The sequence below is a fragment of the Pongo pygmaeus genome, chromosome 5 (assembly GCF_028885625.2).
Source record: "Pongo pygmaeus isolate AG05252 chromosome 5, NHGRI_mPonPyg2-v2.0_pri, whole genome shotgun sequence".
In the NCBI taxonomy this organism is placed as follows: Eukaryota; Metazoa; Chordata; class Mammalia; order Primates; family Hominidae; genus Pongo; species Pongo pygmaeus.
In genome coordinates, this window is record NC_072378.2 from 161,740,429 (window position 1) to 161,757,602 (window position 17,174).

A 17,174-nucleotide genomic window follows, 5' to 3' on the forward strand; every position below is an offset into this window, starting at 1 on the left:
TAATTGTCATGGTTTGCTTTTTACACTTTGAATCAGTTTGCAAATAATGTCCATGTGTTGTCATTGTTCATTATGTTTCTAAAGTGTCTTAAGTCTGTAGATTCCCCATGCCTGTTTTTGCGATATATGAAGAAGCAGGGTCATTTATCCTGTAGGGTCTGAATTTTTATGATTGTATCCCAGGTGGCCCACATGTGTCTATTTTCTGTGTCTTCTCTGTGAATTGGCTGTAAAATAGAGTGGCTTGATCAAATTCAGGATTTTTTAATTGGTTGATTGTATTAACACTGCCTTCCCAGGACACACACATATCTATCTGTGCCATTAGTAGTAGTTGATGAACATTGCCTAGATTCCTTAATTCATTAAGGGCTGAAAAGTGAGGATATTCTAATTCATATCTTCATTTATTAGCTTCTTTATTATTTATTTCATTTATTAGATATTGCTATAAGGATAAACTTTTCCTCACCTATTATATGGTTACTTAGTGGAATAGTTGACACAAATGGCAAGATAAATGTGCTTGATTCTTTCCCTTTTATTTACTATTTTAAAAAATAATGATGTGGTTTATTGGTGACTAATTAGTGTTATTAGTATGATTTTGAACTCATGAATTTAAACATATTTGGTATGTTTCAATCCATAGATGTCATTACTGTAATGTATTGAAGTAATTATTGTAATTAATGTTCACGTCCCATCTTTGGACAATGGGAACATATTCAATTGGCCTGACTCCGTTTTTCACAGTCCTTTGATAGCTTCCATGTTATTTAGTGTAACTGGCTATTCTAGGCTGACATTGTATATCTGTTCCAGGTTGAGAGTCAGATATATTTTGTTTTCTTTTTTTTTTCTTTTTGAGACGGAGTGTCACTCTTTTGCTCAGGCTAGAGTGGAGTGGCGTGATCTTGGCTCACTGCAACCTCTGTCTCCCTGGCTCAAGTGGTTCTCGTGCCTCGGCCTCCTGAGTAGCTGGGATTACAGGCATGCGCCACCACGCCCAGGTAATTTTTTGTATTTTTAGTAGAGACGGGGTTACACCGTGTTGTCCAGGCCGGTCTCAAACTCTGACCTCAAGTGATCTGCCGGCCTCGGCCTCCCAGAGTGCTGAGATTACAGGCACGAGCCACTGCGCCTGGCCGCTGAGTATCAGATACATTTTTAAGGAACCCTAGTTCCTTTTATTGAGAAATGGTATATTCCAAGACCACAGTCTGTACACCAGCGTTGTTCATTGCAACTGAAATTGTGGCTGGTCATTGTTTTACTCTTTAGTGGACAGATGAAAACACATACTCAAAATGCATCAGAAGTCCTTTCTGATACTTCTGATTCATATTCAGGATTTGAGATTTTTGCTTAATCTCTTCTGACTTAATCCATGTATTACCGCCTTTCTTTTTTATTGAGAAGCCCAATTTTCTGTGATACCAGGTGTGACAGAATATCATATACTGACTGTATTCCAAAATAGACAATCATCTCAGTGTGATTACTGGAAAACAGTTCAAGTTTTGTTTTTGACCGTCCTTAGGTTATAACCCTCTATGGATGTAACATCAGATAACTGCATTTTAAAGACTTTTGGAACATTTCTTCTCGTGGCTCTGCCACTGACTAGATATACAATTAGATTCTCTTTTCTACTGTATTTCCAAAATAATAGCTTTATTGAGATATAATTCACTTAGCATAAAATTCACGTTTAAAGTGTTCAGTGGTTCTCTGTATTTGGAGTTGTGTAACCATCGCCACTGCAACCATCCTCACTGTGTAACTTTGGAACATTTTCATTGCCCCTAAAAGAAGTCCTGTACCCTTTAGCTGGCACCTCCACAATTCCTGTGCTCACTAGCCCATCCCTAGGCAACCACTAATCTACTTTCTGTCTCTTAATATTTGCCTAGCCATGTAAATGGGGTCATATGGTATGTGGTCTTTCGAGACTGGCTTCTTTCATTTGCATAATGTTTTCAAGGTTCGTCCTTGCTGTGGTATGTATTGGTGCTTCATTCCTTTTTAATGGCTGAATAATATTCCATTGTATGGCTATACCACATTTTGTTGATCTATTCATAGATTTCTTAAAATTTTATTTTTAGGTATTGGTTTTTAATTTGTTTTTTATAAGAATTATGTAAAGTACTTGGTTTTACAAGAAAATCTAAATGTATTCTCAAAGAAGTTTAGCTTCTCTGACAGGGATAATCTTTTAAAACATTTTATGTTTTGTACTTCTGTTTTTTAATGTAAGCTTTTTGGAAGTATGTAGTTTTGTTTATTTACTTTTAATGTTTAAGATGAGTTAATTTCCCCCCAAGATGTCTTTGTATTAATATCTTTACATAATACCCTTAATGTCCCCCTTCAATTTTTTAATCTGTTTATTCCCAACTTTGAGCTATATTGGAATTACCCTTTTCTAAACTTTTTCTAAAGTTTCATTTGAAGTAATCTTCTTTTACTGCCAGTGAAATGCCAAGGTATTTCATATGCCCTTTCTTTTCCCCCAGATAGTGGTGGTGTGGTATATCTGTATTATCAGATCATACAGCCATGTATGACAGTACTTTCTCCCCCAAAGCTGTCATTTAGTCTCAGTTCTTCAGGGTTGTGTGTATGTGTGTAGATAGATAAAATATTTATAATAGACATGTAGGTAGAAGTTTCAGATTTCGTTTAAAGGCTCATTTTTAATTATTATATCCCAGTCTCAAGTCATTCTGGTTGAGGGACACCTGTTCTTTAGTAGATTTCTGAGTAAGGGCTCAGGAGGACAGCATTTCCGGAGTTCTGCCGTGTTTCTAACAGTTTGCAGCATTTATACTTGGAAGTTTGTTTGGCTGTCCATAAAATCTTTGGTTTATATTTTCTTTCCTTGGATAAATTTGTTATTCATTCTTTTGACAGGAAGCATTGATGTTGAATGGTCTGATGACAATGTGATTTTTTGTTTACACTTACAAGACCTTTGTTTGTTTGCTGAATATCTAAAGGATTTTTTTTCTTTAAACTCTACTAGTTTTACATAGTGTTGGTTTTTCCAATTTGATATTTTCAGATACATGGTATACACTTTGAATAAATAGTTTTGTTAGTCTGTTTTTTAAATTTCTAGTGAGTTTCTTAACTTACAGTTTCACATTTTTGCTTCACTGACTCAGTTCTCTTTGGGAACTGCTCTTTATATATTTTGGATCTACTTTGCCTGTCTTCTCTGTCATTTCATTTCAGATCTTTTCTTTTTCTTAGTTTCTTTTTGAGTTATAAAGTTTTCTTTTGTTGACCTCATTTCAGTGAAGGCATTATCTGTTCTATTTATTTGCCTTCTAGTTTGTTTTTGATTTGGGAAATAAAATTGATTTGATTTTTGATTAAAAAATTAAATTCTGAGTTCTATCACTGAGTTTTTTTTTCTAATCCTAATTTTTGTCATTCTTTTATATTTTTTATGATTTTCTTCATTTCTTTTAGTTTATTTCAGAAATCGGTCTACAATTCTCATCTGCTTAGTGGACATATCTTTCTGGCAAGTGCTTACTGTCTGGAGGGTTATTCTCCTTTTTCTCTCTCTTCTTATGATAACCTTGTGCTAGATTCTACTACAGTTCTTTTCTGTTGCTTATTTTTAAACATAATACTTGTTTCCATGAACTTAAAGGAGAGAGGGAGTTAGGAAAGTGTTTGGGATCGAGGCTCTGAGTACCTTCTTCTCAAGTTTCAAACCGTCTTCTCTGTTATTGTTTGAGGTCTGTAGACTGTTCTTCTTCCCATGTTCTCGATCTCCTCTTCCCTTTCCTCTTGTCCTTTACTGGGGAGTTGGATTTCACTTTTTTTTCTTGGTGTGGAGCCCAGAATTCCTGGAAGGGAATTTTGGGTACTAGTTTTAAGATATTATGGGGCCTAAACCACTCCAGCCCTTTCAGACCTTACTGCCAACCCCTTGTCTTCACTCATGAATAGTGCCAAAATCATTCCTAATTTCACAGAAGTTCTCTGTAGACTCTGAGCTTTTCATAGAGCACTCATCGTGACTTGGGAATCTGCCTCTTTACACCCTTCAGACACCCTGTTAATTTCCTTTGCTTCCCTCTGCTAATGCTGATACCACATGGCTCTTGGAACTGTTCATGGTTTTCCCACCACCTCTTCTCTTTGGGGAGTCATGACGACCCCTTTTCATCTAGTTTTGTTGGAGGTTTGTCTCACAGAGTTTTGGTTTTGCTGTCCTCATTGCTTCATTTTTATGAGAGGGCGTTGAAGGGAAATTGAAACCCTGTTGCCACCACTTTTTCCCAGAATTCTTTTTTTCAATTTGACCTGTACTAAATTGCCAGTATTTGATCATTTTCGATGAATGAAAGTGGGAATTTTTATATAGTTTAACCTAATGCAGAGCTCTATCTTTAGATTTTACTACATTGGGAATTTCTTTTTCCAAATATATTGTTCAACATGTATTTTTGTGTTTAATACATACTTTGATTTCCCATAATAACCAGTAAGAATTTCTAAAACAGCTGCATAATTTTAGAAATGAATACTTGTGATACTGTGAGGTGTAGTATGAGGTAAGCATGTCATTATTTTTCTGTTAATTGCTTATAACATACATTAGATAACCCATTATTTTCCAACTTCTTAAACTGCTGCCTACTTTTTTTTTTACATTAAATTATAGATAATTGGGTATGTTTCTGTGTTCTGATCTGTTTATTACTGTGCAGGGTTTTTCTATTTTAAATAGAGTAGTCTTATTAGTAAGGTTTGGTATCTTGTAGGGCAATTTTGCCCATTCTTTCTTTTCAGAAGTTTCTGTGCTGTTTTTATTTTTGCACATTACTTTCTTCCACATGGACTTTATTATGGATTTGTCAAATCCACACAACATGACATCAGAATTATTATTGTAATTACATTGCATGGTCTTAATATAGAATCTCTAAGATGGAGAGCACCCTTTCAGTGATTAGAAGAGACACAAGATGGAAATAAAGATTTTATTACTTGCAGGTTCTGGAGGGTACACGGCACGCCTAGAGGCCACTCATGCAGAGGTCAGGAAGTGCAGACAGGGAGAGAGGGAGGGACCCATGGGCCAGTGCCTTCATGGAGTCCAAGGTATTGTCCAAACAGGTTTCCCTCAGGGAGGTTTAATTGGTGGGTTTAAAGCAAGCAGGCACAAGTTCCAGGAGGTTAGGCTGTTACAGAGGTAGTCACAGTGCTGTGTCTGCACTGTCCGTGAGAGGTATGAGGGTCAGGGCCAGTGAACCAGTCGGTGTGTAGCTGTCCATAGGGAGGTGGTCACCAGGAGGAAGTTGTATAAGGCAGGTATCGGGATCAGCCTAGGGAGGTGGTCACCAGGAGGAAGTTGTACAAGGCAAGTATCGGGATCAGCCTAGGGAGGTGGTCACCAGGAGGAAGTTGTATAAGGCAGGTATTGGGATCAGCCTAGGGAGGTGGTCACCAGGAGGAAGTTGTACAAGGCAGGTATCGGGATCAGCCACATTGAGGAACTGGGAGGCAGTGTAGACCTGCACTCTGTGTCAAGGGTGACAGAGCCCTGCTTCTGCTATGAGAAGGTTCCACTTAGATTCAAAGTGCGCACCAATGCAACATTAAATTATAAGAATTTACTATGCATTTTATCCATGTCCTTATATTATTGAATCTTCCCAGTTTGGCTAGGCTTGATCTGGGGTTTTACACTGTGTTTGATCCTGTGCTCTTCACTGGAATAAGATGATAACAGATACGTGTTCCTGCACTGCACTGTCCCTTTCTCCGCTCACTGGTTTTATTGTAATAATTTGGAATGCAAGATCCAGGCCCTTTCTTTATAGTGTACTTAAAATTGTGTTTTTAATATTTCATTCTAGAACTTGAATTGTAGTCAATAACCAAATTATCATCGTATAGTTGTATCTGCCTGTACAGATTGAAAATCCCTTATCCAGTATGCTTGGGACCAGAAGTGTTTTAGACTTCAGCTTTTTTCGGATTTTAGAATATTTGCGGGCCGGGCATGGTGGCTTACGCTTGTAATCCCAGCACTTTGGGAGGCCGAGGCAGGTGGATCACGAGGTCAGGAGATCAAGACCATCCTGGCTAACACAGTGAAACCCCATCTCTACTAAAAATACAAAAAATTAGCCAGGTGTGGTGGTGGGCGCCTGTAGTCCCAGCTACTTGGGAGGCTGAGGCAGGAGAATGGCGTGAACCCGGGAGGCGGAGCTTGCAGTGAGCTGAGATCGTGCCACTGCACTCCAGCCTGGGCGAAAGAGTGAGACTCCGTCTCAAAAAAAAAAAAAAGAAGAATATTTGCAGAATGGATACCAGTTGAGCATCCCAAATCCAAGATGTCAGTGCTCAAAAAGTTTTGGATTTTGGAGCATTTCAGATTTTGGGTTTTTGGATTAGGGATGCGCAACCTATATAAGTTTTGTTAAATTTATGGCTTTTCTCTTCGTTTGCTATTTTTCTTTCCCTATCTTGTGATTTTTTTGTTCCAGTCTAGTTGTCGTTTAACTAGACTCTACCATAACCATACTTTGAATAGTTTTTTAGAGAAGGTAAGTGAATTGTACTTTGAGATCATCCCTATTCAGAGGCTGCTGCTGCTTCACATCTTAGTGGTGTTTTGAGTATGCCAATTGCTTTTCTCCCCTTTTCCTTTTGTTCTTTATGGAACTCTGATTGTTCTTATGTTAGAGCCGCTAGATCTGACTTCCATGTCTCTTGTTTTTACTCAGAGTTTCCATTTCATCTTTTTTTTTTTTTTTGCTCTGAGTTATAGTAATAATTTCTGCAGTTAATTCTAGATTATTAAATCAGTTTTAGCAGTGTTCATTCTATTTTCACTGTCTTTCTTGAGTTTATTTCAGAAGTCTTAATTTGTTATTTTCCAGAGGACTTTAATGAGATCTCGTATTAGAGTATTTTTATTGTTCTCTCCAGTTTTCTACATTAAATCGATATTAATTGAACCCAGCTATTCTGATTCTTCCCTTTGGTCTCCTCTTAAGGAAATTGCTGTTTCCTCTGAAGTGCTGAATTTTTGAAACATCTGCTCCTCTCTGTCTGGACATGTATTGAGATACCAAGCTCCTCCAGCAGGAAGGGGTTTCCTCTGTGACTGTGGAGGTCTGGCTGTTGGCTCTCCCAGGCAATGTGGTCTTGCACTTTTTTGAGAACTAGGGATTGTGCCTTTGGCTCAGTGAGCCTGTAAACAAAGTCAGCAGGCTGGGACTGTTTGGAATGCCGAAAGAATTATTTAGAATTTTATCTTAGAAAGTTTGCTGAATTTTATAGAGCTTTTATAAACATTGTTTTCTGATATCGTTATACCGGAGGCGGTGGAGGGAAGCATTTATAGTGTCTAAAGCCTTTACTTAGACATACCTTAAGCTGTGAACCCTGAATATCTGAGACAGGTCTGTTAATTTAGAAAGTTTATTTTGCCAAGGTTGAGGATGTGTGCGCCTGTGACACAGCCTCAGGACGTCCTGACGACATGCGCCCAAGGTGGTCGGGGCACAGCTTGGTTTTATACATTTTAGGGACACATGAGACATCAATCAATATATGTAAGATGTACATTGGTTCCATCCAGAAAGGCAGGACAACTCGAAGCAGGGATGGGGCTTGCAGCTCACGGGTAGGTGAGAGACAAAAACGTTACATTCTTTTGAATTTCCGATTAGCTTCCTTATGCGTCCATCTCAGTGAGCAGAGGGAACAGGATGGGAGGCAGGTTTACCCTAAGCAGTTCCCAGCTTGACTTTTCCCTTTAGCTTAATGATTTGGGGGCTCCAAGATTTGTTTTCCTTTCACAACCCTGACCACATTTATCACAAGTAATTATTTTAGTGGCTATTTTAGAAATTCTTGCCTGTTAGGGAAACCCAAGTGTGTACTAATATAAGTGCGAAAGTATGTATTAAATGTAGAAGGATAAATTAATTTTGTTTTCCTTAGTGCTAATGCAGATTACTACGTGGAGACGGTGTGTTCTTCCAACTTTATATTTTAGTGGTTATATACTAACATTGTTTGATGTCAGGTTATAATAGACTAAACGTCTGTGTTTTAAGAGACAAGAATTTTTTCCTTTCAGACATTTAATCTTGATGGTAATTTTATACTAAGAAGAAGGCATATCCTCGTTTCTGTCATTAAGTGTATCTCAGTTATGCCAAGTATATATGTTATTCTTTTTGAAAATCAAAACATCCACTTTTAAAACTATAGACCTTGTCAATCTATCACTAACATAATTATTGTTGGCATTAAGGAGTACAATAGGGAATTTGAGAACTAAGAGCTTGTTAACAAGGTTGATGATATCATATGTTCCATTCTTTAGTGTTAGATTGTTAATAGCTGGGGAAGAAGAAACACTGGCACTTTTATAGGAGTATTTACCTATTAATTTATTCATCAAACATTTGTTCAGCATCTATTATGTGGCAAGTACCGAGCTAAGTTTTAGAGACCCATAGTCAACTGGAGATAAACAATCTTTTTCATGGAACTGATGGTCTAATGGGTAAATAGATAAAATAATGCATTACAGTACAGCATGATAAATACAACAGAGGAAGCATTTGCAAGGCACAAAAACTGTGAGAAAAGGGAGAGATTAAATGAGTTATTTGAGGCAGTCACAGAAAACTTCATAGAGGAGGGTGGCATCTGGGCTTCTTCCTAATGAGAGGAAGAGTTCACCAGGGACAGAACACTGTCAGCAGATCAGAACTTCTGATAATAAAAGGGATTAATTTGTGCAAAAGCACAGAGGCAGGTTTGTTATGGGTAAAGGAGAAAAAGGTGGTGGCAGGAGATAAGGATCAAGATCTATGCAGAGACCAGGCCATTAGGCTAAATAAAAGTGTCTGACACTCAGGGCTGTCAGTGAAGCATTGCATTTTAAATTAGAAGGGCTAAGACAAGCCTTCGAACAAAATCACTTTGTGGGTTATTGAGAGGTCAGTGGATTGATGTGTTGTAATCAGAAAAACAGTTGAAGATCCACTGTGAGTTAAGGCAGAGTGTAGAGGAGAAGGTGGATTTAAGGAGTATTTAGTAGAACTGATAAAGCATGTTAAACGTCTGCATGTATGGTTCAAGGAAAGAAAAGTGTGGAAGGCCATGAATGAGCATTAATTAGTGAAAGCCAAGCTGTCCGTTGGAAATGGGAAAACACGGAAACAGGGAATCATCCTGAAGAAGATAATAGCCATAAAAAGTAGTCCACTCTGCAGCTGAGGCTCTTTGTGATTCCTTGAGTCCTCTGACAGTTCTAGATGTGGGAGTTGATGCAAACCTGACTTAAGATATGGCTGCTTCTATTTGCTGTAAAGCAACTAATGGTCCAGTAGGAGAGCCCAACATGTTAACAGTAGTGATTTTACTAACGTTATATGTAGTATGTTTTTAGGGGGTTTTTCCCATGTATATGGCATGCTGTTTAATCTTGATAAGAGATAGATGATGGCTCTATTTTTAAAATGAAGAAACCAACCCCGAGGGACTACTCAGTGCTTCCAGAATCACATCACTAATTGACTCAAAACCAGCTTTTCTGATTTTTGCACCTTGGTTGTTTTCTCATTAAGCCACACTGTCTCTATCATGAAAGTCAAGGTAAACTCAGGGTTTAGAGTATTTTAGTAGGCATGCTGTTGGGGGCGAGAAGAAAGTCACTGGAAAGGTATCATGAGGTGAACCTTGAAAACTAAGGATTTTGAAGTGGAAAATAAAGAGGCGAGCATTTCCAGGTGGGGAGGCAGCATGGGCAGCGAGGCTGGTGACAGCACACGTGTGTGAGGGTTGGTCGAGAGTGTCAGGTGGAGGCAGGAGAGAAGGCAGCACTGGAGGGTGAGACTAGGTCAAGGAGGGTCTTCCATAGCAGCTCAAGTTGTTTGGGTCATATTTGGTAGATGGGCAGGTTGGGGGCAGCGCTTGGAAGTGTCAGATGAGGATATCATTCATGAATGCAGCAACAATTACTGTCTGCTGTAATTAGTGCCAGGCGTGGGGACGATCCTTTTAGTTTAGTGGTAAGGAAGTGAAAGTCCTTGCCCTCAGGAAATTCTGTCACCAAGTTATGGTGGAATGTGAAATACTCTGATGGCAGGGAGTAGGGGTTCTGGTGGGGAATGATGGGGAGGGGAGAAATAGCTTCCATGGAGCAGGGAGAAGGTGGGTGAGGACCAAAGGGAGGAGAAGCAGGGGCCTTGGGGAGCCAGGAAGGAGTGGCCAGGCAGAGAGAGAGTGCTCCCGACATTCCAGATCCCCTACTTTATGGGGAAAGATGTAAGGAATTTGAGAGGAACAGCTAAAAGAGCGGGGGTGGGGGCGGACAACGCAACACTAGGGTTCCCGGGAAGCATCACATAACAGATAACTGAGTCGTGCCAACCAGGTTGATCTTAACGATTTTTTTATTTTTCTATCAGCATCATTCATTACAGCTCAGGGGAACAAATGGACAGAAGAATTAGTGGAACTGATTAGTTTTTATGTTTTCATGAATGGCTACTTAGGATGAGCTGTTACTTGATTTTGTAATGTTTTCTCTAATTTTAGTAATTCTCTGGTTTTTTTTTCCAGTCTAGAGATAGTTGTGGATAGTACTGTATATAACCTGAAAAATAAAGTGTTCTGATCATTTTAAGCGTGAGGCAAAAATGTTAAAGATGAACCTGATTCTTTTTCTAATATACTTCTTTGATAAAAGTATTGCAATTTGGTTTTAGTTCTCATTATGGTATCCAGCATTCTTAGAACTTTTTGGATCTATGTTGAAAGTGTTGAGTTATTAAATTCATTAAATTATTAAATATTCTTTTCCCTGTAAAATTAGAATTTTTGTAGATTTGTTAGCACGTTGTAGAGAATAAGAGTTTATAACCACAACCATGGGACATTGTCTTGTATGCTCTTTTAATCTCTGCCTGTTGAATTTTTGTTATAGTTTTCTGAATTTCCAGATCCCATGTGGGGTTCAGATTATGTGCAGCTGTCAAGGTCACCGCCTTCATCTGAGCAGAAACACAGTGCTGTGTCGTGGGAGGAGCTGAAGGCCATGGATTTACCTTCATTCGAACCTGCCTTCCTGGTTCTCTGCCGAGTCCTTCTGAATGTCATACATGAGTGTCTGAAGTTAAGATTGGAGCAGAGACCTGCTGGAGAACCATCTCTCTTGAGTATTAAGCAGGTTTGCTTCAAAGACTCTTTAAAATATTTAGCAATTATTATATTATCCTACATGCTTATCATTTTTAAGAGTTCCTTTTTTTTTTTCCTTAATTGCCGCAAATAGTGAAAAATGAGTGTTTGTCCATGGTTTTAAGCTGTATTTTTTAGGGTAATTAAAAATGTTCTTTATATGCAGTCCTCAAAGGTAAGATTGTGGTTCATCTTTTCTGTCATCCACTTCCTTGTTCTAAGTATTTTAAAGTTTCAGTCTTTGAAGACTAAAATTTAAAATTCATTCATAAGAGGTAGAGTATAAGATTATTAAATTTATTTATTTTTTCTATTTGAAGTACATGTAAACAGATAAATGTCTAGAATAGGCATAGGGGAGGGGTTTGGACTTTTTGCTTGCTTAAGCAGTGGTGTGGTTTAAACAGTAGTGACAGCTTATGATTTCTTCGTTGTTGTTCATTCTGGATGGGATCTTATGGATGTTTGATATCCCAGGAGCAGCAGAGGAATGGGTGGAAGCAGTTGTATCCAGCAGAGTGAGTGCTGAAGAGGGTCTGTATTTATTTATGATATTAACATATTGACATTCACCATATAAAATAAAAATTTCCAGACCTTGTCCCCAAAAGAAGGAAGGTTGGTATGTTTTTCGTAGACTGTACGTGTCTATCCCATAGGGATTGGAAGGCTAAGAGCTACCCGGCTCTGTGAATGGTAAGACAAAGCATAGGTCAGCAGTGCAGATTGAGGAAAGGCAGGTGAATACAGGTCATACAGTAGGTACAAAATAGGATTTGTTTGTTTAATTAGGGGTAGAATAGAATGACTAATGAAAGTCATTTGGAGATTGTCCCCTGCATCTCATTTCTATCCCTTTGGTTCATACCCAGCACCAGCCAGAGCTCTGTTTCCACGTTAGCTCCCCTTCCTTCTCACCCTCTTGTTTCTGGTTATTGTCTTGCTGTCCACTTTGGCCTTGCTTTTTAACTCATCCTCAGCATTGCAGTGGTTATCTAGGACATTTTCGTAAAATACTTCTCAGCTCCCTTCTTTATAAAAGAAATACTTCAGAAATATAGCCTGGTGAAGCAAGGTGGAGTTTATCTTTTGTTGATGGGGCTATTGTGAGGACTAAATAGTAATGTATGTTGTAATACTTTGAAAAATAAAAACAATACTTAGATTAATGTAGCACTGCTAGAGTAAAAAGAAAGCAGAAATTTTGGATTAAATGCATTCAAAGATCAGTTATAAGCACCTAAGGGACATCTTTAATAGAGAAATTGATAATTATATAATCTGAACAGAACACTTTTTGTTAGATTTAACTGTAGCCATAGCTCTCTTACAGTGGATAATTACTTTTAAAACATTTCTGGGAGAGACTTCTGTCAATAAAAGCAATCCATGTTTATTTTAGAAATTTAGAAAAGTACAAAAAATGATACAAAAATCAAAATCAAAAATAATTTTAAAAACCCTGTTATTCTGACATTCAGAGATAACTGCTATAACATTTTGGTGTATTTCTATCCATTTGTTTTTCCTGCACATACATAACTTCCTACACATACAAGTAAGTATGTATGTGTGTGATTTTTTTCCCTTTAAGTATTTTTCAAAAGCAAGAATTTAAATGGCTGCAACAGTATTCTACTGTATAGGCACATCACAATTTATTTGGTTAATCACCATTAATTTAAATAACATTGTGATAAATATGCTTGTATAGAAATCTTAGTTTAGATCTCTGATTATTTCTCGAGTGTAAAACAATAATAGATGAGTCATACATACATTTTTAGACTCTAGAAAGTTTGTATCAGTTTACCTTTCTATTAGCGGCAGTGAAGGGTTGGCTAACATGTATGAAAACGAATGTGACTGTGTGATCTCATATTACAGTCCCTGTTTATTAGAATTTGTGTACATTGTGTCTCAGTCTTTTTGTTAATGCTAAGGGCTTTCCAGGTTGTCTCATTTCAACCTTCTGCCCACGTTTGGCAGGTTATTACCTATTCGATCTATATATTGCAAATTTGCCCATTTTTTGTTTTTTCCATTGATTTTTATCTAATTTCATCACATAGTATTAAGTTGGTTGGTTGGTTTTGGTGGTCATTTTTTGATGGTAGACTGGGCCACAAATCACAGTAGGTAAACTATGCTAAATCATAGCGAAGGCCCCCTGGTTTTTGGTATATAAGTACCTTTGAATCTTTATTATGTTTTTGATCATTAGGAGGTTTTTCTTTCTCACGTTTCTCGTAATGTAAATTAGTAGAAAAAATGATTTTATTCCATGGGATTTACTTTCTGTATAAGTTTGTTGTTAAGAGAATTTATTTTAGCAAAGCAGTAATTGCCTATATGGTATTTTCTCTGTGTATCCATGCTGTAGTATTAAATTCTTTTATTTTCACTGTTTTGTTGCTACTCAATTGAGACTACTAAGGTATTCACATAAAATGAACTGATCAAGAATCTAGAAACTGTTGTAGGTTTTTTAGAGACAAGGTTCCCTCTGAGTTTTTTGAAGATATAAGTAGGAAGATATAAAACACGGATCGTCTGGTTGGAGTTTATGGCTGCTGGACCTGTGTGTGTTGTTTTGCAGCTGGTGAGAGAGTGTAAGGAGGTGCTGAAGGGCGGCCTGCTGATGAAGCAGTACTACCAGTTCATGCTGCAGGAGGTTCTGGAGGACTTGGAGAAGCCCGACTGCAACATTGACGCTTTTGAAGAGGATCTGCATAAAATGCTTATGGTCAGAAGCAGTAGGGAGGAATTTTTCTTTCTTTGTTTCTTTTTTTAAAAAAGTAAGCCTGTATTTCCTTGTTTTGCAAACAGCGTTGGCATACATATTCAGATAAACTTCTCTAGTAATGAATTATAGAAATGATCCCTGAAAGTATAGCTTGTGTGTGTGTATTGCAGGGGGCGGTGGTGGTGATCTTGAATCAGAGTCTTTCCATCTGGTATTAGATTACATTTGTTTCTCTGAAATCCACATTTAAAAAATTCTCAATTGTTTTTAAGTTGGAAGTTTTTGACAAATGTTAACCTAGTTCATTCTTTACTTGTAGAGTAGTTCATCTTATGGCAGAATGGCCCAGAAGTAGAATCAAAATATGGTCCTATGTTAGTGAACCATCTGTCATCAGCCATTTTTATAGTACCTAGGATGTGCTAGGGACCTTGCATGGCTCTGGAGTGTTGAAGATCAACAAGACACTCAATAATCTGGTGGGACTAGGCATGGTAGATGCTGACGCCCCTGAGGGCTAGGTGCTAGCAGAGAAGCTTGCTGAGTTGTCTGGGAGGCACTTCCAGTGAGGAAGCTGAATCTTAAAAAGATGAGTTAAGGGTTAGTTAAGGAACCTGGCACATTTGAGGACTTGTAAATAGTTTGATTGGGCAGGAGTAGACCTATTTTTATTTTGTCCTAAAAAGAGACCACCTGTCTTCTCACGTACACTGAATGTGCCCTGTGCTTTTAACCTCTGTTCACATTCTTCTTTCCTGGTAGAAATGCCCGCTCCTCCACTTTATCTGCCTATTTAAGGCTTACTTTTAGGTTTTATTTTTCTCTAGAAAGCTTTATCTGACAGTTTTAACTTTTAGCCTATGTTTATCTATACCTTCTTTGAACTCTTTTTAGCAGTTACAATTAGAACTATATGATTTAACATTTAAACAGAGACTCTTTTCTCAGGTTGCCCTAATTAGACTGAAAGCTTCATGAGCCAAGGGCTGTAACTTGAAATTCTCTTGTTTTCCATAATATCTGATAGTGTTCATGTATCGTAAGTACACGTTAGATTCATTAGGGTATATGCATAGATGATTACGTAATGTGACAGGTTAATGAAATAATAAAGAAAACTGTATCCTTGTAGGTGGGGTGCATTCATTCTTGCTTAACATTTACTGTGTCCTGCCTAAGGATGGCTGCAGCACCTGCAGATACCACTCTCACTTTCTAAGCAGAAAGAAAAGGGCAAACAGACCTTACCAGCTAAGTCCAGACCTTTTTATCAGAGCAATAGGCGCTCTCCCGGTACCCCCACCCAGCACATTTCCCCTGCCTCTTGTTGACCAGACCTGTTGCATGGCCTCACTGTTGCCACAGAGGCGGGAATGCACATGTTGAGCTTTCCAGCCTCTGTAGTAGAAGTAGAGAAGGAAGAATGTGGCTGGGAATGAGACATATTATATCTGGCATATTGCAAGAAATAATTTTAATGAGTTAGAAATTATTCTCTATATAAAAGACCTAAGTGTGTAAAATGGCTGTATTTTGAAATACTATATATTTATTTTCTTTTTTGAGATAGGGTTTTGCTCTGTCACCTAGACTGAAATGCAGTGGTGTGTTGACGGCTTCCTGTAGTCTCAACCTCCTGGGCTCAAGCGATCCTCCTGCCTCAGCCTCCCTAATAACTGGGACTACAGGCGTGTGCCACCACACCTGGCTAATTTTTTAAAAATTTTTTGTAGGGTCAGGGTCTCACTGTGTTGCTCAGGCTGGTCTTGAACTCCTAGGCTCAGTGATCCTCCCGCCTTGGCCTCCCAAAGTGCTGGGATTATAGGCATTAGCCACCACACCTGCCCACTATATATTTCTTATGTCAAAAAAATCTTTTTCTTGAAAAGTTGTGGAAAAAAGCAACAAGCAAATTATTATTTTTCTCTCTTTATGGGTAACTAAACCAGAAGTTTAAGAAGACAGAATATGCTTTGCTTCGTAAACTGTCTTTGCTGGCCCTTTATCCTGTAGTGGCAGGGGAGCAGGGTGAGGAGCATCAGGCGTGTGAACCACGCCTTCCTGGTCAGCCAGTTTCTGTGCCATTGGTGAGCCTGTGTGATAGTGGAAGCCTAGGCTAAGTGACTTACCAACATTCACAGCTAGTTAGTTTTAGAAAGGCTTAGAGTTTAGTTTTGGCATTACTGTCAATTATCCACATCTCTCTTCTCACAGAGGAAAAAACTAGAAACTGTCAGTGTTTTAAAATTATGGCCTATAATGTGCTAGAAGGATCAGGGCAGAGGTGTGTTCTGAGGACTAGGGGAGCCCAAACAAAATCAGTGTTTCTATTAGGAAGGAAGGAAAGAATAGCAATTGAATTGGCAATCAAATTATGTTTAACACAACACCCTTGTCTGGAAACCCACCGAAAACAGCAAATGGAAAAAATTCCTTCTTCAGAGAAGGAGGAAATTGGCCACAATATCCTTTCCCATACCCTTCCAAAAATAAAAAGACTGTTAGAATTATTTGCCTTGAAATGTAAACTAAAATGAAGGTGAACCCAAGCTCTGAATACTTTTCCGCCTTAGGCCCAGAAGGCCCACCCAGAGATTAACTAGAGCCTTGATATCTAGGGGTGTGACAGCCGTGACCGAAGAAGCCGAGCCTGTCTCTCCAGGGATTCTGTTGTTGACTGAAGAGCTGCCCGACAGAAGGAGCGCAAGCGACACTGCAGCCTTCTGTGGTTGCCAGGAAGACTGCCGGATGGGAGCTCTCTTAGCAGGGGGAGGGGAAGCAGTGATTAGCAAGTTATGATGCAGAAAGTCTGTGACCTTGGGGGCTTTACTCTGTGTTATGACATCCACTGTACTCGAAAAACTGAGACACTTAAGCATGTAGGCCAAAGGAAGTAACTTGGTGAGCATTTGGAGCGTCAAATCTAAATCAAAGCTGTGAATTGTTCTCTCATTTCCTGGGTCCCTGGCCTCAGAAGTAACCAAGACAATAAACATAATAATACATGATGTAGGAACATGTGATAGCCTTAAGGAAACCACTTAAAAGGATTTATAAGGATTGAAAATATGAAAATGATGGGTGAGATGTGGTAGTTGTAGAAGAGACACAAGAGAGCTCACATATACACAATTTGAGTTTCTGCAGAAGAACAAAGAGCAAAGGAGCAGGGAAGCTCTTAAGTTTT

General features: G+C 38.5%; 1 protein-coding gene across 14 annotated transcripts in view; it reads left to right on the plus strand.

The window, feature by feature from the left end:
- MAP3K4 (mitogen-activated protein kinase kinase kinase 4) overlaps positions 1–17,174 on the plus strand; it is a 127,953-nt gene that overhangs the window by 70,567 nt on the left and 40,212 nt on the right. For all 14 annotated transcript variants that reach the window (XM_063666817.1, XM_054490487.2, XM_063666808.1 and 11 more), the window contains 2 exons: positions 10,988–11,230; positions 13,841–13,987. In XM_063666817.1, coding sequence (XP_063522887.1) covers positions 10,988–11,230; positions 13,841–13,987 — 390 coding nt within the window. The remainder of the gene's footprint in view (positions 1–10,987; positions 11,231–13,840; positions 13,988–17,174) is intronic.